General features: G+C 38.8%; 1 protein-coding gene across 1 annotated transcript in view; it reads left to right on the forward strand.

Moving 5' to 3' along the window:
- Positions 1-255: 255 nt before the first annotated feature.
- The window catches only part of slc4a11 (solute carrier family 4 member 11), a 59,364-nt gene continuing 36,605 nt past the window's right edge, over positions 256-23,014 (forward strand). Inside the window, 3 exon segments of the mRNA XM_036573940.1 lie at positions 256-336; positions 15,721-15,771; positions 21,687-21,809. Coding sequence (XP_036429833.1) covers positions 273-336; positions 15,721-15,771; positions 21,687-21,809 — 238 coding nt within the window. The 5' untranslated portion in view covers positions 256-272.

Consider the following 23,014-nt stretch of genomic DNA (forward strand, 5'->3'; position numbering starts at 1 on the left):
GTTAGGGCTGCAGTCATTGGACTGAACCCTCCACTATGACTCTCTCTCTCTTACTCTCTCTCTCTCTCTCTCTCTGTCTCTCTCTCTGTTGTTGTGCTCGAGAGGACACTGTGCAGCTGAAGAAGGCTAAGTGCGTTCTTCCCTTTACTAAGGCAAAAGCTATCTAATGCAATCATCAGATTGTTTCTAGCAGCGACTTTTTGTGCTGCTGTGTTTTCTAATTACCTTTTCACGTTTTCAGAGAGAAAGGTGGCAACGAAAGAGACATAAAGATGGAGCGATGGTGTGAAAGGGACAAGCTCACATATGTCTGTGTAACGCCAGTGTGTGGTTCAGGTATGTGTAGATCACGCTCAAGGTCGTCCAGTGACAGTGTTACTGCTGGACCGAGGGAGCACAGTGGAACAGTGTGAGCTGAGGAAAGCAACAGAACGATCAAAGCAGTTCCAGGATGAGCCAGCTGATTTGCATAAAGGCAATTGCAGAATTTGCCCATTTTGTAAAATCACATTACATTTTATTAATAGGTCTAGACCTTGCCTGGTTTCTGCCGATAATTAGAATCTTTTCGTGAGAAAAGGTGGCTTTACCATTAGTCTGGAACGTCTGTCCACTTCTCTTCCGCATGTACTTGGCTATTTCTGCAGTACACACAGAAATAGGGCCTGTTTCGAATTGAGCACAGAGCTTTGTGAAACTTGGGGACTACGTAAACTACATTTGCAACCTTTTGAGCAATCTGCTGCAGGCCGCATTAGAGACTACGCAAGTGTGCAGTTTTGTACCCAAGAGCAAAGACAGAACTGCCGTGCAGCTGTGGTATGAATTTTAGGTTTTTACACACAGTATAGACCAAACTTACTGAGGTGCATGATTCGAAATACTCTTTGCCATACTTGCTCGCTGTCATATCAAAACCTCAGTTTTTTATTTTGCTTTTCTTTTTATTTCACCATTTGGAAAAAACAGCTACGTCTTACATTGTGCGAACACATCATGATGAATGGACAAATAGAAATAACAATAAAATGACTTGGAACAACATCTGGTTAAAATAGATTAAAGTAAAGGACATTTTGTTCCTTGTGTTGTCAAATAAAGTTACCATTTCAAATATAACGTTTTTTTATGCCAGCAATGTATGCCTGTCAGAATCACTAAATATTGGCTGAGGATTAATTGCCATAAAAAAAATCTGTGATTAAGTACTCACTGCTGCCCTCCATAGACTAGGTTGAGATGTAAACATATAATTGTAAAATCTGTAATCAGCTCACGATCAGCTCACAAAATTGCAATCACACGATTATGTAATGATAGTGAAGGTCTACAGCAACAATACTGACAAAAATGGAGTTAAAAGGTACAAGGTTTTGTTCTGAAAACAGTGATATACTGCATTCATTACATGCATTACACACCTTTGTACAGTTCTGTAGATATTAGCTGCGTCCCAATTCGGAGGCTGCATCCTTGGAAGGACGTGGTCTACTGAGACGTGTCCTTCGAAGGCTGCGTAGACCTGCGAAGGCTGAACTGAAATGAGACGATCTGCTCTACGGCGTATTTCTTGTTTGCGTTACAGCACCGCTGTTGCCGCCCTTATCGTCGTGTCGCGAAATGCCGTTCTTGTCAAGTCATTTTAAAGTTCTTTAAAGACGGAGCCAGAAACTTTGATTTTAGTTTTTTTTTTTTTCATTTACTAGAACTGGAGATGCTTCTCTCTGTCAGCTCCTTGCTCCCTAAAACAAAACAAAATGCTACCGTAAGTTTTGCTTCAGACCACATTGGCTTTTTTAACATTTGTATCTATTGTAGCTATTTGATTCAGTTTAAACCCAATACTCACATTTAAAGTGTATTCCTCAGCCGCTGTTCGCTCCTCTGCTGACGCCTCCATGTTCTTGAATTCTCTCCGGCACGCAGTGAACCTTGGGATATGTTGGCTGGGGAAGGATCCACCCATTGTTACCTTCGTTAACATATAAATTTTTCGGCTGCATATCAAAGAGCCTTCGAAATGGAACAGCCTAGTCGTGCGGCTGTGACGCAGTAGGCCTTCAAATGTAGCCTACGAAGGATGCAGCCCCTGAATTGGAACACAGCTGTTGTTTCTGTTTTTCTTTAGTGTATACATTTTTGTAATGCATGATTAGCAGTAGACCTGTCCAGGGTGTATCCTGCCTTCCGCCTAATGACAGCTGGGATAGGCTCCAGCACCCCACCGCGACCCAGAAGGATAAGCGGTTTAGATGATGGATGGATGGATGATTAGCAGTACAGAGCGTTTACGTATGTTTTATTTTTCTACAATGACTATGCAATACAGAGGCTGCTGTTTCTTTAATTTGATGGGAAAAGGAAGCAAATCAACATGCAAATTGGCACTGGGCTTCTGGCAGTGCTAAAATCTAGCTTGACGACGTAATGGATTGTCAAAGAATTCACTCTGTTGAAGTTCAGGGTAAACCTTTTACACACCAAGCCTCAACGTATCACTCCTTTAGTTCCTCATCAAGGCCTGCACTTATTACCATAAGAAGCTGGTCTGTACATATGTGTGTAAATGTGTGCCGTTACTGGTCGTCAGAAGGAATTCCCTCTCTCTTTAAGAATTCACACACTCTGGGAGAACAAGTGCCAAAAAACCTCCAGGCAGATTTAGTCAACAACTCTCTCTTTCTCTCTGTCTCTCTCTCTCTGTCTCTCTCTCTCTCTCTCTCTCTCTCTCCCTGTCTCTCGGTTGCTGTAAGTGACATTAGAACGCAGTAGGGAGCACCTTTCATCTGCCTGATGTGTCTCTTCGTTGCTCTCTGTGCTCTGTTGTGCAGTAGAGGTGTGTGTGTGTGTGTGTGTGTGTGTGTGTGTGTGTGTGTGTGTGTGTTTGTCCTAAAAGGCTATCGCTACAGGCTTTTAGACAGGAACTGAAACGTTGCACCCTGCAAAGGACAGTTTTCCCTCCACTCGCACCCTCCTGTTTCTCTCCTGCTCTCTGCTGTACACACAGTTATAGACACTGAGGCATTTCCACAGTCCTCTGCTGTAAGGACCTCGCTGAAAGCCTGGAAAGCTTGAAAAGAACAACAGCACCGTTGCCTGCATTGAGCAAAGCAGCAACTCTCTCGGCTACATCATATCCATATGTTTCACTATCCATATGGACCTGTGACATCACATCTATAAATAGCTTGTATAAAAGGTATTTCTAATCAAAGCCATGCACATGTTTGCTCCATGCACGTTTACTACTAAAGGCCATGTGCAGCACGTTCCGTCTGCCTCTCGTAGTCTAGTGGACGATGTCCATTTGTCAGAAAGGGGATTAATTTTTTGTTTAGTCAGAACTTAATGCCTTATGGCCAGATAAAACAGCTCCACAGATACCACTTATTTGATTTGTTCGAAGCTGTTATGCAGTCTGCCTTAGTTATGTTGTGCTACGGTACAGCAACTTCCAATCTTGATGAAGTAATCCATACAGATATTCGGCTAAGAATATATTGAGCAGTTTTTCACTGCCTAAAGCAGCGCTCCGCTCTGAGTGGCCGTAGTGTAGTGTCTTCCTGGTAGAAACACACCTAATTGTACACATAAACAATTTGATAATTATATGTACATTTATTTATTTAGCAGTTGTACTTGCCCAGCATGATTAAAAAAATGATTAAAAGCACAGAGAAGGATTGATAATCTAAACCTCAAGATTATTATCATAGCTTGATCAAGTGCAAGAGTAACTTGTGCACCAGTACAACAGCAGCAACAACCTAGTCTCATTTACATTTACCAAAGAACAACTTCCAAGCAAGTGAATAGATTACAACTTAAATATTTATTAAGGACATTTGCATTACCTAAAAACATTTACATACTTACATTACTGTGTAAGTTTCATATATGAAGTTTGGCCTTAAATTCCTTGAATCCATATTAGAATACCACAGGAACTCATCTGTAACGTCTGCCATTGTTCAGGATACTCACAACGCACATAATGTTTTTTTGTGATTTAATAAAGGGCTTATTCGCATTTTACAGACTTTTGTTATCACTAATGCAAAGCCAGTGATTAACAAACACTATATTGTGCCACCTAAAAGGAAAGATTGTTCCACTTCTGAGGGACACGAATAATAAAGCAGTGAGATTTTACATGTAACCATGTTTAGATTACACAGACATCTGAAACTCTGGATCTGAGTAATGCTTGAGGCCTTCACCTAGAAACCCTGATTTGAAGAAGACATTTTTATACTGTCTATAAAACACATTTTAAAATAAAACACTGTCACTCGCTGTTGCATTTAGATTGAATTTTTACACAAAATTACTGCTAGCATCAGAAGTCACACCAGATACACTGCATTAACAAATGCAAACCTACAGCATGTCTTAGCTTAACACTGGAAAACATAGCATCTGACAAATAAATTATCATGAATATTTACATTTATTTAGTCACACAAATACATTTAATCAGTTTTGCATGGGTAGCTGGAGTTTATCCTGAAAATATTTAATATTTGGTGTTGAATTCCGTACTCTGTTACTGTTCACGTTTGGCAGCTAGTCCAGATGGTGGTATTAGTTGTCATTGTATCACTGCAGTCTGGTACATGATGCAATTATAATTCTGTCCCTGACTAGTACAATAACTGCACTGCAAGAGATAGGAGGGTGAGTGTGCTGTGTGGTCTAGCATGCCTTTATTCTCAGAGCAGCAGAGCTACTTCAGCTGCATAGAACCTGCACAAACAACTCTAATGAGAAAGAGAGAGAGAGAGAGAGAGAGAGCGATAGAGAGAGAGAGAGAGAGAGAGAGAGACTGATAACCTTATGCTGACAATTGTTAAGTGCACAAATGCTTTTACATAACTCCAGCTGTGTTTTCTGCCTTTATCCCTGTCATTTTCTCGTTCTCTCTGTCTTTCTCCTCTCTAGATTCTCACTCATGGATGTTAAGCCTAAAGCTGTAAATTTGCATTATTTGCCAGAGTCTATGTGTGTGTGTGTGTGTGTGTGTGTGTGTGCGCGCTGGCCCTGCTGTGTTCTTCTAGCATGTTCGGTCCTGTCAGAGATACAGAGAGAGAGAAAGAGAGAGAGAAAAAGAGGCACGTTTTGCATTTGATACTTCTCATTTCAGCTCGTCATGCAGAAGGAAACAGAGCACCAAAAGATATGCAAATGGACCCAGCTTGTGGTTTGGTAGCACACTTGCCTCATACTTCACTATTTTTCACTGATAGAAACACAGCTCTTCATTTCTGTCTTTTTATCTGTCTCCCTGCTTCTTTACTCTGTCTCTGTTTCTCACTTTTACATTTTAATCTGGTGTGTGTGTTTAAAATTAACATGCTGCAGTACGATATTGCTAATTTAGTGAACACTCTAGAGATTAGAATTGATGAGAAAAAAGACTAAAGATTTTGACTGAAGAAAACAATTTAAAAATTAAAGAAGCCTACAGTGATGTGTCGAAATCTAAGACCTCATAAAAATGATGTAAAAGTAAAGAAAATAAGAAATACACACACACACACATTTCATAAGCTGCTCATCCTTCTGGGTCATGAAAATGAGAAATAGTGAATGGAAATCAAAAACACTATTCTGTGCTCTCCTTGCTGTTCAAACAGTTTGAGCGACAGCAAATTAACTGTTTTACATTTCCTATCAGGAATGGTAGACAGCAGTTTGTAATCACTGTTCTTGCTAAATATCAAGAAGTGGCACAATGTACAAGGTCTTCTCCACTACAGTTTTGAAACACAACACCCTGCGTAATATGCAGTATACAGCAAAACAACAGAAGCAGAAATGAAAGTACCTGTGAACTCACTGGAGGCATCTGTAGCCTCAGTTTTTGAAATGACAATTTTGAAAATGCACAAATTACAGTAAAGTGCAGAGTATAACGAAAAAATAATGGAATTCATTGCCTTGGATCATCCACCGTTCTCTGATGTCAAGGACATGGGATTTTGAAGGCACATACTGTAAATTATAGGATTATTACATTAATACATTATTGCAACCCCCCGTATCAGAAACACTGAATAGTACGATGCGCGTTGTGACACCCGTAGTAGATCACTGTTGAATCACACCTAAAGGGGACCTGTGACATCACATCTATAAATAGCTTGTATAAAAGGTATTTCTAATCAAAGCCATGCACATGTTTGCTCGATGCACGTTTACTACTAAAGGCCATGTGCAGCACGTTCCGTCTGCCTCTCATAGTCTAGTGGACGATGTCCATTTGTCAGAAAGGGGACTTTTAAACTTTTAAAATATCAGCATTTAGCAGACGTTCTGAATGCATATACAGGGCTGAAGTAATTGCTTTAATTTTTGTTAGTCTTGGGCTTATACATAGAATGTGTGTGTACTTAGTGGATTATTGGGTTTGAGTTAAAAGGCTGAACAATTAGCAAAGCACTGTTCAATTTCAGCTTTAATAGACAGCAAGTATATTGGAGAATAAACCTCCATGTTTAAGATGTGTTTGCATAATAACTGTGAAGCAGCGTTTGATTTTGTTACGGGTGTTTTATCCTGCTTGCTAATTCAAAGAACATACTTAAAGTGCCTGTGTGTGTGTGTGTGTGTGTGTGTGTGTGTGTGTGTGTGTGTGTGTGTGTGTGTGTGTGTGTGCAGAGCTTAGGCTGTTTCCTGTGACACCCACAAGCATCAGCTTATCTTTGTTTTTGAAAAGAAAGTAATGAACACTAAATGCACAATGTTATTGATATAAATCACACATAGAAGCACATAAAAAAGAGTGCACACACACAAACACACACACACAGACACAGTGATCTGCTCTGCAAATTGTGACTTCCTGTTTGTGAAAAGAGCATGTCCTGTGTTAGAAATTCAGAAGTGATCAACACGGGTGTAAAAGGTGACCCTAACATCCGTGCCCTCAGCCCTAGAGAGAACACAAAGCAGGCAGTTTGGTCTAGAATGGCTCTAGCATCCTTTTTGGTTTCTATTGTTGCTGCAACATTACCGTTATTGCTACATCAGTATTACCATCCATACAATTATAAAGACATACATACTAATTTATGGTGAATGAAATACTGTAGCACTGGCTTTCGTTTGAGTAGAATTACAATGTACAATGCACTTAGAAACAGGGAATCTACCTCTCTTGCTCGGTCTCTCTCTCTCTCTCTCTCTCTCTCTCTCTCTCTCTCTCTCTCTCTCTCTCTCTCTCTCTCTGATCTGGCTTTGATCACAGTCTATCTGCTGCAGGAAAAGAGAGGTTTCTATGTGCAGTTTACTGAGCTCGGAAGAAAAGAAAGAAAAATCTAGAATAGGAAGGAAGGAAGGAGAGAGAGGGGGGTAGCTTCTCTGATTGCGTTGTAAGTACCTTTGCAGTGAAATAAAGAAATGATGAAGGTGAATTAGTTATGAGATCTCTAGCCTCCTCTCTTTCTCCAAACACACAACATCCTGGTTAACAAGCCTCAAATACACACTGCGTTTGTTTGTGCATGCTTATCGGTGTGTATGGCTGTATCAGTGTTCCTCATGTTTGTATTTAACTGTAAGCTTAGCCTTTGTCTTGTGTGATCTCAGTAATACCAGGCCGTGCTCTGTTGGTTGCATTGTGTTTGTGGGGTACAGTAAGGGTTGAGCCCCTGCAGCCTGTTTGCTGTACAGTAATCCCTGAAGGGGAAGTGTGTGGTGGCTGCAGTCACGCTCGTCCCCGCCGGCTGATTTAATGCTAGAAGAGCCACAGCGCCACTTCCTCCATCGTTTATTAGTTAGGCCTACTTCCTGCAGCTTGCTTGTGTATATCACCTTTCTTTCATATCAGGATCTGTGACAGCACGGTGAGCATAAATGATAAAAACGTACTTTATTAAAACACCACTCGGTAGTATAGGTTTTGGAGCAGTTATGAAATGCATCTTACTGTTTGTATTTTTATAAGGAGGTTGCAGGTCAATACATTTCCAGAACAGGATACAGTTTAACGGAACAAAAATATACATGAAACCCCCTGGGTTTTACTCCCATTTTGCAGCAGTTTGATAAAAAAATCCATGATTGTTTCCTAGAAATGTGTCATGCTACCACAGGCAAATGGTTGTCACACCAGATACAAATGTGGGAATACTGTTTCATGACACAGCCAGTTTTTCTTTGTGGGGTTTCAGTAAAATCTATTCAGTATGAGATGTTGCATTTGTATTTGATATAGATTTTATGCTATGAAAATATTTGCAATGTCACAAACATATGCTGAGACAGATTGGGATGGTTTCACTGTTCTATTTAAAAAAACACTTTTAGTACTGAAATTTAGTAGCTTTATGGTACAGACCGAATTACTTCTGTACTGACACATTCTCTGTCATTCAATACAGAATTTAAAACCAAGAACAATTTCAATTGTTCTTACATCTAGATTGATGATTGTCTGTAAGCAATTAATTAATAAAAAGATATTGTATCACTGAGGAAACAGTATCAAAATCAGTGTATCGATATTGGCACTGATATCGAAGCTTTTTTAATGATACCTAGTACTATTACAAATGTATCGTACCATGGTGCAAAAACCGCACTGCATATTGCACTGTGAAATTTGTGTATCGTTACACCCTTAATTTGGATTTAGTTTCTATGAGATGATTACAGGGTACAGGTGGCCTCAGGCAGCAGCACGGTTCACAGTGAAAGGTCATTCTGGGGTAAAGAGCAGAACGGCTGCCGAGGCCTGAGGGAAGGCTCCCAGGCACTGCTGGAGAGTCAGGCAAGCAGCACATAAGGTCTTAGCCTGTGCCGAGTACACACAGCACTGCTGCCACTCCATCCGAAGAGAAATGCAGCTGGTTTGCTAAAGGACCGACAGGTAGAGCTTTGTCTTTGCTGTTGTTTGTCTAAGTACAGGCTTGGCTGACTACGTGGAGAGCTCCGATTGCTGTTGAAAAAGAGTGATTGGTAACCATTCTCTTATTTGATGAACAAACTGTAATGCATGGTAAACTGAGCGTGCATGTGTGTATGCAGTTGTGTGTGTGTGGGGAGTTTACGTGTGTGTGTGTGTGTGTGTGTGTGTGTGTGTGTGTGTGTGTGTGTGGTGAACTTGAGATTTCGCACGGCATCCAATTTCCAGATCAACAATGAGCATGTCCACTTGTTGTCTGGTGAGAAAGTGACCTTGCAGTCTGATCCTCAAGGTTCCTCTGCTTTGGCTTTAACCAATAACTGTCACTCAAAGACAGGCCAGCTCAGGAAATGATGTTTACACATGCCATAGCCTTTCAGGTGACAAAGGTCATTAAACCTTGTAAGAAACTAATATAATATAAACATGTCAAATGTAGTTATAGTTATAGGCACTAGAGGATACAAACTAGCACAAGGGGGTATGAGGAATGATCTCTTATTTGTAGTTAACCCATTTAATTCTATAATTATTATTCATGGTATGATTTTTAATCACAGAACATATTGTTCAGTAACTACTGTGAATTTTTGATAACTACTATGAGGCTTATATTTAAGTCATGTAGTTATGACAGGGGGAATAGAAGAGAGGACCAAAATTTGGACCCTTAGAGTTTAAGTGGTTATTTGGAATTAATTCAGGATTGCAATTTGTGCTCATAAATGTCTAGGAAGACCTGGCATAGATTGCCACAAGACTCATATGTGTAAATTGACAAAGAAGAACGAAATAAAATGAATATTTATTATAAAAAACATAAATACAGGGTTTGACGGGTATAATAATAAAATTGCATAACACATATTCGGTGTGAAGGCCCTTGATTATCATTTTTGTTATTATTTTGTTATTAAAGTATGATAATCTACTAATTACACCTTCCCCATTTTCACTCACAATGGGCTATTCTACAGGGTGTTACCTCAGTGTGTTCTATTGCAACTAAATCACAGCCCTGATGCTTCTTCTTGTGTTCCATTGCTTGATTACTTTTTTCGAAATAAAAAAGAGCTAAATATAATGTGAGACTTCCTGACTCACTGTAACTGGTCTACACTCTCTATTTTCTGTAACTGGAGTATGATAAACAGCTCAACAGATAGCTAACAGGCTAAGGGGCTCCTCCAATAATAAACTCAGACACAACTCCTCTGAACACGTCTACAGTGAGAATGTCAGTGGCAGGAAATCCAAATAATCAGGCTAAGAGAGATGAGAAGTTGTTGCTGGTGAACGTGTAATTCAGACACTCCGATCACTACTCTCATAACCTGGAAGATGGTGCTGTTTATATTTTATTGCCACAGCTGAAAATAAGTTTTAACTAAAACTAATTGACAGAATTATGCCTGCTCTAAGGTAAACTAAACTTTATTGTGTTTCCTGTACTTATTAATGCGTTTTAATATGATGCCTAACATTAAATTAACATCTATAGTCACAGTACAATATAAAGATGAATTAGTTAACTAATTTGACTTTTTTAAGTGATAAATCTGATAAATTAATCAAAATAAACAGGCTGGTACAGTGCTCAAATTTGCAAGTCAATTTATATATATATATATATATATATATATATATATATATATATATATATATACGCATGTCATCATTTCTGCTTCATTAAAGTTTGTGCTCCTCAGCACAAAATGTTTTGACAAGCTCCAGCATTAGCTTTAGCATTATCTTATCTGAAGGGGCTTTCTTAGCTCATACCTCCTCCTTATTAAACATGAAAACCTGCTGCTCACTAATATATTTTCCTGATTTGATTGATGTAAACATGGTTTACAGAATCCAGTTTTGAATTAAAATTTCCCGACATGCATATTGTTAATTCTCAAACCTGTGTCTCCACTGAACATCCTGTAAAGCCAGTTTATGTGCGGATAATAAAGTGTTTTCAGATGTAATCCTCTGTGCGCTGTGCACTCTGATACTGAGCTTTGTAGTCTTTTAGCACATTTGCTCTGGATGACACCAAGTAGCCTCAGCAACAACTAGTGGAGGCGGGATTTGCCTGAATTTTGTAAATGGTCAGTTGTGTAATTCGGTCTTGTGTTTGATGTTCTGCGAAGCAAATGGATTTGAATAATGTTTTGCTATACAAATGTAACATGCTGTTGGCTTTGTTTACATGCAGTGATTTCCATCAATCTAAATGAATTCAGTGTGATTGCAGATTCTGAATAAAGTGTTGATATTGTAGTTTGCGGGGGAAACAGGAGAAGCATACAGCTTTAAGTTTGTGCCCATAACGAAGCTTTTGATTTTGACATGGCAGCGAGAGTACAAGAGAAGAAAATCACTGTGATTTCTAAGAGAAAAATATGCTCTTTAAACATCTAGCATGGCCATAGTCTGCTACAGAATCCCGTCGAGGGGTTATGAAACAGGACCCAAACCTGGATGATGGTAGCTCACTCCCAAACACAGTATCTAACTGCTCCAGTGTTCACCTAAACTGTAAACATTAATATCACTTACTTGAAAATACAAGTGAACACATTTACTGACTATTTTAAGAACTAAATACAGGCCAGCTAATCATGAGGAAAGCATCATGGGAACCAAAGCGTGCTCTGACGCCACAGTCCTTCTACTTTCCAAAATTGAAGGAAGGTCCTGGACAAGTGGTTAGAAACTGTTTTAACTTTGTGTTTTTAGCCACTTGGCCCCATTCACCTCCGTTCATTTAGGACTTGCTTGCGGGTGCCCTGTGGCATTTTTCAGTCATGTTTTTCATATAACGGGAGAAGTAGGAAGTGGCCAGGCTCCGCTTAAACCGGCTCTGCTAATGGGAGGATTACACAGTGGTGACAGAAAACTTACAGCTACTGAACATGCCTAAGCTAATTTAATGTTTGAGATGTTTGGACTCAGCAGTTAGCAGTTAACCATGTCAAATTTAGATTCCACATCAGTTTAATTAACTGTCAAACATTGTGTGTACAGTAGAACTTTTAACCTAGTTAAGCTAGTGATGTACTGTCCAAAAAGCAGGTAGTGCTAGCTTAGCATACTGACTTGCTTCAGGCTTAGGTTTGATTCTGGTAGAATGCTCAACCAACGCAAGTTTAGATTTTTATGGTTTAAATTGTAACTTTTGAGGTGCATTAGTGCTCCGTACAGCCGCTCATATCATTATATAGCAGTGTTTAATGCAGAAACCTTCACTTTGTATACTTTGTTGTTGAATACTACAAAACACAGACAAGTTAGTCATTAAGGTAACTTACTGATTACTATGTGCCATTTACAATTAATCCTTTAAAATACTTAAACACTGACTGAATGTTATTTGGGTAGTTGACTATGTGTATCTCCTGAGCTGTCCTTGCGGGGGGGTTAACTCCATATTAACACCTATGGATTTAGAATAGGATGTCAAGAAAACTGTGTAGGTGTCCCGATACTAAAAGTATCCCTTTGCAGAATCTTCAGCCTGCAAAACTTGACTTGAGTTAATAGGTTACAAGTTGGATCCAAAAAACGCTTGCATCAATAGCAAGCCATTTTAGATTGTAATCCACAATTTCTTCATGTCAAAAATTTAGTTTGAACATGTAAAATGCTACATTAAGTTTTAATGCTACACAGTTTTAATTCAAGCCATGAGATCTTAATAGTATTAACTGAATTACAGCATGCTTAAATTATAATTCCTTCTAGGAAAAGTTTATTTTGTCATGTTATACATGTGATAATTTTTTCTGGTACTTACTTTTGATAAGACATTTTGTTATCATTTTTATTTAAAAAACTGTCTAAAATACGTATCTCTCGTCTTTACTTGAAGCTCAGACCCCAAAAAGCACTAACATGGTGTAGATTCTGTTCTTATCAGAATCAATCAATCATAATTACAAAATTAGTATTAGACAGATATGTTGGCTCTGAATATAAACAGATAGTTTGATTAAATTACTGAAGTGAAATGGAAAATGTTTAAGAGATTTAGGTGTCATATTTCAGAGTCTTTAGTGCTATTCAAGGCCTTAATTTTAACAAAATTGAATTAATGCTTTTCATACTTGAATTAATGCTTTTCATACTTCATTCCCCTCCTTCAGTTGGGTAGGAATGTATTTTAGATTAATCTTCAATTTCAGGTGAAAGATTTTTATTGTGATCAACCAATTAATTGCAGCATTAAAGGATTATTCGGTTGCATTTAAGTCTAGCTTGTGTTTTCAGATGAGTGTTGACTTAAAAACCGCATGACTTGAAAACCTTTCCACCGTCTACCCTATAGCAGTATTCGGTCAATTGTTTTCCGGTTTAGTGTTCTTTGTGAGGCCTCATGTCTAATGCTATGCAAAGCGACCTTGGATTTGAATAAGGTGCTTTACAAATATAACTGATGCAGAAAGCAGCTAACCAAACTAACAGTCATTTTTCAACCAACTGGACCAACCAGTTTCTGCGTTGTCCCACATACTAATTATATTACTTATAGGATGTCATAGCAGAATGTGTGTGGTGTTTATGAGGACTTGTTTATTTCAGGGCAGGATTGTGTCAAGTTTGTCAAGTTGCTGTTTGTTTTTCAGCGATTAGTTTTAGTGAAAAGGATATATTTCGTAAGTGATTACAGCAAGGTTTGCAGTTTAGTGATGCATGCGGTTTAACGTGTGAGTGTACATCTGTCCAAATGTGGTTGTGAGATTTTATTTTGTAATCACATGAAAGAGGCCAGGGTTGATGCAATATCTACATGTGTTTGTGAGTTTGTTCGTGTTTTTGTGTGAGTGTTAATGAGCATAATCTGTGACAGGAGCTGCCAAAACTAGGCTTACCCGCTGTCACATTTTCAACAGTTTTGTATTTTCTGCCAGGAATAACATGATGTGTGATAATATTGCCTTTGCAGAGAGTCATAATATTCCCCCGTCAAAACAGAACCTCTGTGGATATATTACGTCTGAGCTTACAAACCGGAAAGCATAACTGAGGTTAACATCCATATTTCTTTACTTAAGAGGCTGTGGTCTTGTAGAGTTGTTGTTCAAAGGCCTTTGTGGTGGTGCTACCAAAAAGTGGCCTGCCAGCAGCAGCTCCTGATCCTGACTGAGGCTTTAAAGCTGTAATGCCAGTAACCAGAGTTGCTGGTTTGAATCCAAGCTGGAACTCTAGGGGATTTGGACCTAGTACATGGAGGGTTGCCGATTTCATCCTCCTTGCCCTTCCACTTGACACTGCCATTGTGCCCTTGAGAGAGGCACTTAACCCTGGGGTGAAGCAGCGGAGCCGGGGTACTGTAGAGAGCAAGGAATGGCTGTAATAAGCAGGAGGGAATCGTTGAGAAATGGCAAAGTTTTTCGTGTTTGCACATCAATGTTTTTATTGCATAGTCTTATAGCCGGGTGTGTGTTGACGCTCAGTGAGCATGTTTTAGAGGGAGAGAGGCAGGGAGAGAGGCAGAAGGAGCTGGAAAAAGACATGCCTGACAATTAAGGTGTCAGAAACTGGAGAGAGAGAAACCTCAGTCACGGCTGACTTCACCTAATAAATATCCCCTTAAACAGCCCCAAATGAATGTAGGACACAGGTGTGGAAGTGTGTATGGTATTTGTCTGTTTGTGTGTATGTATGTTTCTATGTGTTGGTGTGTATATGTGAGAACTTTATGCATGTTTGTTTGCACTGTAGCTTCACACACAAGTGCTTGTGTTAGGTGAACAGAACAATGTGTGTGTCTACACACACAGTGGTGTAAACTTCTCATTTACTATTCAGTGCATGCCTAAAGTCAGGGGTATAAAAATTTACATTGACCATTCGGGCCACCAAGCTAATGAATCTTGTGGCCCGAATTAAAAAAGTGATTTTTAATGGGACAAACTCTTTCATCTATACATTGGATTTACAAATAACAAGCCAGCTTCTGTACCAAAAAAAAGTCGTGTTGCCCCCATACCCTCTCTATTTTTTTGTCAAACCAGGGAACGACAGGAAGGGATCCTCCTTTTTTTCCACAATATAGTGAGCCAGATTTTAGATTTTTATTATTTGATCCTGCACCTCCATCTTCATTAGGCTATGATCAGCCAGTCCTGCAGGTTTGTTAGTATGTTTGTTGAAGACCATTGCGGTAAACAGCACTTGTGTTGCAAGCTGTGGCTTTTGAATACTGTGTTTTCTAAACGAGTTACTTCTGGCAAAGAGCGGAAACTGATGACATGCTCAACAGAACATTTCATCCTTCTCAAAATCATACTCCAGCTACAGATACTTTCCTTCACTCAACTTTTAACTTTCTATTCATTTTTTTTGCGTGTCATCATCGTTACCTGATTCTTTTTTTATTGTTAACCCTGCCATTGGCATTCAAGCTAGACATTCTAGTATCCCAGCCATCACAACAAGCTACAAAGAAATGCTTGGAGTTCAAGTTTTCACTCGCTGTCATGTTAGTTAAAGTAGTGGTAAGTTTAACATTGCAGTCGGTAAATTCGGACAAATCTGTAAAGTAATGGTTTGATTAATAGTGGTGGATGTTTTTGAATGTGTGAAAATTCTGACTCTGTGTTTTTAGTGGCCAAAGTGTGAAATGTTCTGGCCAGGGGCAATAGGCAATAGGCAGTGTCGAGCTATGCCTAAAGGCCACAATCAATGTTTGCTATCCTGTAAATATGTAAATATCACTGTGAGACAAACAACCAGATATGACAATAAGACCTCTTGTAAAATGTTATTGTATGGCTTGTCTGTGATCATGTTTTTGGTTTGTTTTTTAATTACAGAGGCTCCTTCCTCGGGCATGGCCAAGAATGGATACTTCTATCAGGAGATGGGTGAGTGTGTATTTGTATATGTATGTGTCATTGTGTGTGTGGGTGTGTGTGTAAGAAGAGTGAACGAAGTGGCTGCTTGTCAGTAAGAGAGACTACTTGGTTCTGTAATACAATAAAGTCCTTTTCCATCTCTTAAGGCATTTCCAGGATGGCATGGAGTTTAGTTTTTGTTGCACCTTGTTAAGTGGTGCAAAGCTGTTCAGCAGCATCTCTCAGGGCTTATCAGTGTGGTGCATTATGTCTGAATTTACAACCAGAGAGCAAAACCAAGGTTAAGATATTTCTTTGCTTTTCTGCTTGTGGTCTAGTGGAATTGTTCAAAGAGTTAGTTTGCGCTTTCTGAACTGGAGACCTCTGAAATTTTTTTCTAGTGCCAAACTGATTGCCTGTGTAATTTTGCAATGTTACCAAATATTGTGAGGCGATTATGTTGCTGAACCATCCACACAATCTATTAGTGCTCAAACAGAGGCTCTTTAGCAAATGCTTTTCCACAAATGAGAAGCAGGTGTGCATATCAGGTAGGGCAGGGCTCATAAAAGAGCTGCATGATACATAGAAGATACTAGTATTGTGGTTCTGTTGCTAAACATTGCAATTAGGGAAGTGCACAGGCACCGGAGTACTCGGTTGACCATTCTAACCATTTGGTTTGTTATGTTCTATCTTGGGAAACTGAGAAAACATACAGACCAATGATTCAGGCATAAACATAAAATTGTATGTTGTAATAGTACATTAAAACGTGCTGAATTTGCTTAGATTTGTGAGTAAGTGAGTGTATTCACTTTTCTGCAATGAAATATGAGTGTCTTAACATAAGCGTGTTGCGAAGGATGCATTGTTAAAGACTGAGAAGGCAGAGATGCCTGGTGCTGCTTTAGCGATACAGAGTGAAACATATTGCTCTGACAGACTAGCCTGTTGGCACATCATCCACCAGTAAGAAGACAATGAGTCCTCATCAGCATTAAGTGTTGTACATGTTAGCTGTAGATTTAGCTCATTAGTTCATCCAAAGAGAAAGCCTCAAACAGTTGATTTAATTGGTACTCAATAATGATTAGCAAATTAGATATTGTGCAGCCGTAGATTATAGAATGTATATAGCGCTTATATAGCGCTTTTTACAACAGGTGTTGACACAAAGCAGCTTTACAGAAAAATCTGGGTCCAAGCCTCCATGAGCATCACCTATGGCAACAGTGGCAAGGAAAAACTCCCGAAGAGCAAGAGGAAGAAACCTTGAGAAGAACCAAGACTCAAAAGGGGAACCCATCCTCCTCGTGTCGACACTGGATAGCAAACAGTAACACAAGAGCAATATGAACAGAGAATAAGGTTTGACCTTTAGTATAAATATAAGATGCAGAAAAGAGGAGAAGCATTTTCCTGCACATCAGAGTATAGACAAGTATTTGGGCAAAAAAGAATAATGAAATAAAGACAGAAAAACATACAGAAAGACAGAAAGCAAGAAAGGCCAGTAGTGCTATATCTATGTACTAGACAGAACTTAATGGCATATCAGCACTAATTTCCAGGACTACATGGGTTTAGTAGTAAATAAAATTATACTATATTGTAAATTGAATTATAACATGAAGTGCTGCTATATTTCAGTGTGTTAAAAGCCTTTCTTGCAAAGGGCCACGCTTACGTTAGTTTCTGATTGCTTGCCATTCTTTCTTCATTATCTTTCGTGTCAAGGGGAGATGTATTTCTTGTAAGTCCATCTGAGTACAATTCTAATCGCCATACTTTTGAAAAGTAACTATAAAGTAATCTGATTATTGTCTTTTTTTCTGGAACTGCAATGGATGTCTGTAAGTTCTTTATTCTATTTTAAGTATGTAATGCTATGATATATTCCATAGTTCTGCTACCCTGGATAAATGTCCTGCAGGTTAAAAATGCAGTGTGATTGTTATTACTAAACATGTTGCAGCAGGAAATGGTGAATATCTTCCTCAGTATTGCACAACAATATTTGCAGCTCTTGAATCTGAGTGGGAAGTGATGAATGTTTACATATATCCTTTATTCCTTCCTCGAAGGCCGTTTTTGCAACAGCACAGAAATTAAGTGCTCAAGCCTGCTCTCAAGGTCCATTTACACGTTTAGATCAGATCTCAAAGCGGTATTTGCATCATCTGTTTAATTTGTTCACATCTTTTAATTTATAAGAAGATCATTCATAACATATTGTGAAGAGACATTTTTTAAATAAATCTGTTAATTTCTTCCTGAATACGGTAAATCTACAAGCCTTGAATGTAATCATTCAGAAATATGCCGGTACATTGAGCTAGAGGAAGAGTGAAAGACTGACAAGGAGAAAGAAAGCAATTGCGAAACGTGGAGAGAAAGACCCTGCCATCCTCAGCGTGTCTAGGGATGGGGAAGTATAGTGACTTTCTGCACGTGAGGATTAACACCCCCCCTACTCCTCTGCAGCTTTCCTTAGAGAATAATAGAGGGAATGGATTAGTGAATATATGAATAGATGAATGGACAGATATGAAGCTGATAGCCACAGCCAGAGCCAAAGCCAGAGCAATAGAACCCAGCCATGTGTGAATAAATGAAGACTTTTAGTGACGCTGCGTGTTCAGAGACACATCTTTGGAATATTAAGTCGTGAAAGCACTTTTCATTTGATGCAGCTAAGCAACTTAACATGTGATGTACGGTAATCACATGGTACATTTTTTTTCTTCATTTTAGTACATATTTCTATCATTATATTTGTAGATATGACTTAAGCGTCATCTTGATCAATTCAATTCTGCTTCTGGATAAATAATTGCTGTACATATAATACTAGTCTAAATATTTTAACACACCTAACTGAACAATCATTTCATTATCTTAAAGGTCGTTCGATCTGAAAGCTTATGCCGAAATGTAAATGAAATATAAATATAAATACTGAAATTTGTGCTTGTGCCCAATTATTTATATTAAAATTATATAAATTTTTGAAATGCCCCGAACAAGTAACAGCAAAGCCTAAGCCTGTACTGATAAAAGAGTCCTCTTATTGAGGTAACGGTGTGAAAAATAACTGGGTTATTGGGTAAACTGGGTTATCAGGGGATTATTATTTTTTGTCCTGTAATTTTCCGACAGTCCTTTACACTGAAGCGGGCATGGGTGAAAACACAGTGATACAATGTGAATGTGATTCTTAGTCTTCGTCAAGTAAAAAAACATACGGCACAGTTCAGTAAAACGTGGTTGTAGTATATTGGCATCTTTAATATGGCTACAGAACTGTAATTAATTAAGTAAGAAAAATGGAGTTGAGAAGCTGAGCTGAGACAATATTTCATTTGTGTGTTTTTCCTGAGACCGAAGTCTTTTCTTAGTCTGAAGCCTGGTGCTGTGGTGTAGGGACGTCCTAAAATCTACATTGTGCCGAAGAAGCTTTTTGTACGAGCATTATATCTGCCTGCAACGTGTTTAACTAGCACAGCTGCATTTCCAAAACAATCTCGTCTAGGTTAAGTACAATTAGCGAGAAATTGCATCACCCAGTGTTTAAAAGTTCAGTTAGTCTACGTTTACACAGCAGATAGAAAGTTGCCCAAATCTGATCTTTTTCCTCATATGTGACACAGATGTATCATCTGTGTGGCAGTGTGAACAGCAAAAACCCAACTGAATTTGACATTTTCAATTCCGATTTGCGACACTTTCATATGTGGTACAGAAATCCGATCCGTATCCGATCTGCGGGAGTGCGACTCAGTCTGACTGAACAGCCAGATCAGAATTCATGCGACTTTTACGTCAATCCAACTCGAAATTCGTCATAATTTCGCACGGCTGAGACTCATGAACATTTAGGCTGATGTTTCTGTACCAAAACATTAGAAGACCACTCATCACAACCGCTCCGTGTTCGAAGAGGTTTTGAACGGAACGGCCGAACGCGGCCGGAGGAGACCGAGACTGCAGCGTCAAAGAACAGTTAAAAGAATTTGAGGACACGAACCAAAGAAGTGGCCGAATAACGCGCCCTTTTTAAACACATTGTGGGTGATAAGTCCAGCTGTCAGTCACTGGAACTTTATAATTGCTCCTGTGATGCTGGCGAAGACGAAACTGAAAGCTCCGGGAGCGACTGCTGTTCGCTGGCCGTCATGATTGTTTACCCTTGGATGAGCCGCCACGTGAAGCATTGTTCTTTTGCGCATGCGGGTCGGTTTAGGAGCTGATCTGTTCAGACTGATGTCGCATACAGGTCACATGTAAAAGATAATGTGAACAGCCAGATTTGGTGTGAAATATATTTACCTGCTGTGTAAATGTAGCCTTATACTCACGTGTGGGAATGTGTGTATTTTTTCAGTCCTGTTGCAAAAGCATCCTTTGCTTGAGAGAACAGCAAGTGTGTGTGAAGTTGAATCAAGACAGGGGCTAGTAGGTTTGGTTTAACACTTTTTGGGCCTTCGCGTTATACCATATACATTATGTTTTATGTCTTCACTATTATTCCAAAATGTGTAAAATAGTACCAATAAGGAAAACCCTTTTATGAGTAGGTGTGTTGAAACTTTTGACTAGTACTATAAATAGAGTTGCAGTTATGTTTAAGAATTGACTGCACATCACGTCAGCCTGCCAAGTTTTTATCACTGTGAGATGGGTTAACACTCCGAATAGGTCAGTAAGCACAGCATGTTTTCACTGTGAGAGTTACATGTACAGATATTTTTATGTAAACCAGTTATGAGTGGCTGCATGAATAATACATTACGTAATTCGGTATTTCTAAAACTGTCAACAAATGAGATATTTTTCCTTGTATAAAAATAAGTCTAAACATTCATCCAATGCATAAACACACAATTCAGTCCGGGAGGCTGCTGATCCTTTTGTTATAATGTGGTTTACTGCACCATTTAGTTTTATAAATTTGTACCAATACTGATTGAAATGCATCTTAATAAAACTATATGATGTATTGTGTGATTACTCTGTGATGTCAAATCTTTGTTTTGCATGATTTACATATGGATAAAATCAGTCGCAAAACGATCAGTGAGTGAGGATTATAGAGTTCTCTCATCAATCAGTACATAATTATGTATATATATATATATATTAGATGAATGATGCAAGAAAATAAATGGGACTTGCTGAGGAAGGTTGTGTGTAAGATGCTAAACAAACATTTAACAGTGTAATATGCTACAGCCGTCCGATTTTTCTCTGTATTTTACTTAGCTCATACAGCATGTTCTTTTTTATTTTTAATGAAATTGACTATTTGCAGCATATCAGAATTAATCAGCACACAAATATCAAAATCTGAGTCACTTTTATTTTCCAGTACATACATCCATTTTGTCTTGGCATAATTAATAATCCAGTATAGTAAATGTAGATTTTATCATAAGCAATTATGATAAAATAAAAAAATGTTATTTTTCCCCACCTGCTAGTGCACGGTGATGTAGTTAAAAATCAAAAGTTGTTTCAGAGGAGGAAAAGTCACTACACTTTTATTAAAGATAACAGGAAAACTGTAAAGAATTGTTTTTTTTAATCAAATGAGGTAATGAAACATGCTTGATATGAGAGGAACATGTACTAACACAGGAAAAGAGTTTTGAGTTCAGTTTGGCTTTAAAATATTATGTCTGTTCTAAATCGGAAATTCTTATTAAATCTAACTAATTTCATAATCTTGGTTATTTGTCATATTAAGACTTTTATGTTTATGGCCAATTGTTACAGACATGTAGCTTCTCAGTATTTGTGTGTGTTTATAGGTGTGTATGTTTGCTGGGTGATGTTGAGTGTAGACTTTTGCAGTATAGCGTGTGTGTTCTCATTGTGTTAGTGTGTGTTTTCAGTGTATTTGAGCGTATGTTGTGTGTGTGTCTGTGTGTGTGTGTTCTCAGAGCAGAGGGAGCGAGATGAGCAGGAGGAGGGGAGTGAAGACCGTGAGGAGGGTCAGGACTCTCCTATCCCATCAGGAGATGACGTTCATCTCTACGGCAACCAGACACACCAAGGAGGGACAGGTCAGTGTGTGTATGTGTGTGTGTATGTGTGTGTGTGTGTGTGTGTGTGTGTGTCTAGCGGAGCTGGACCCAGAGCTGTTGATTAGCTCTAGAGATGCTCAGGTTAGCAGGTCACTTGTTGCCAAGGCAACATTCTCAGGTGCATTGTGATTAGGTGGTGACACCCCAAAACCCACACATGGTGACGGGTCAGGCACTGTCGCTCAAACCTACCTGAACAAAAATAAAGAATAACAGTGTGATAGTGAAAGACGCTGCAAAATCAGAATTGGAAAAATAGCCGAGACCTTTTATGGCCGTCAAAATATTTTAGTCTTCAGCGGCAAGGGTAAATCCAAAAGGGCAAACTTTCATGTCTCATAAAGATAGTTTTAAAGAACTCTGTTTTTTAGCAGAAAGCGAGAGCTGTAGTAGTGAAAGCTCAGAGACCGTTATATGGGATCGCCACTGCTTAAGCTAATTAAGTAGTGAGTTAAGCTGCTGGGGAAACTTGTCACTGAAGCTGCTGCTGTGTTGGCACATGTTTGAACAAATACAGCTAAGAGTAGAAATATATCATGACAGTTGTATTAGGCTTATGCGGTTACATAGTTGTATTTGGCTTATGTGGAAAACACACAAACTACAGCATAATGCTGTTCTTATTTATTCAGACTACAATTTGTATTTCTCATTTTTTTGAGGTGTGACTTGCATTCATTAGATGGATAAGTATACTTTGTTTTGACAACTTATATATTTATATGAAAAGAATTTTGAGTAAGAGCATCCACAACACTTTTCAGTGACTTCTAAGTTGTTATGCTGCGTAGGTAGGTTTTCCTGGATAAGAAAATTATTTACACTAGTTCTTTTCTTTGACTTTACCTTTTATCCTTTCCCAACTTTAACTAAGGTAAAGTAAATCAGTTTCATTAATATCACTGGACAGGGCATGTTCCTGTCTGACTGCACTAACCAGCTCTTTTCACACAGATATGCTAAGTCCAATTTTAATATTCACTTTTCTGCTCCAACGAGTCCTGCACAGCATATGATATCAGCTCATATCTGCGCGAGCGGGGTTTGTTCACACGTTGTCTCATCTGAGCCGACGCCTTGTCAGCCCCAGCACATAGCCGTCAGCACTCGTCTGGATTAAAAGCACACTCCACTCCTCTGACACACTGCAGCCCAACCGGGTGAAGTGAGCATGTTTGTGTGTG

Source organism: Colossoma macropomum, unplaced genomic scaffold (assembly GCF_904425465.1).
Source record: "Colossoma macropomum unplaced genomic scaffold, Colossoma_macropomum, whole genome shotgun sequence".
Taxonomy (NCBI): domain Eukaryota; kingdom Metazoa; phylum Chordata; class Actinopteri; order Characiformes; family Serrasalmidae; genus Colossoma; species Colossoma macropomum.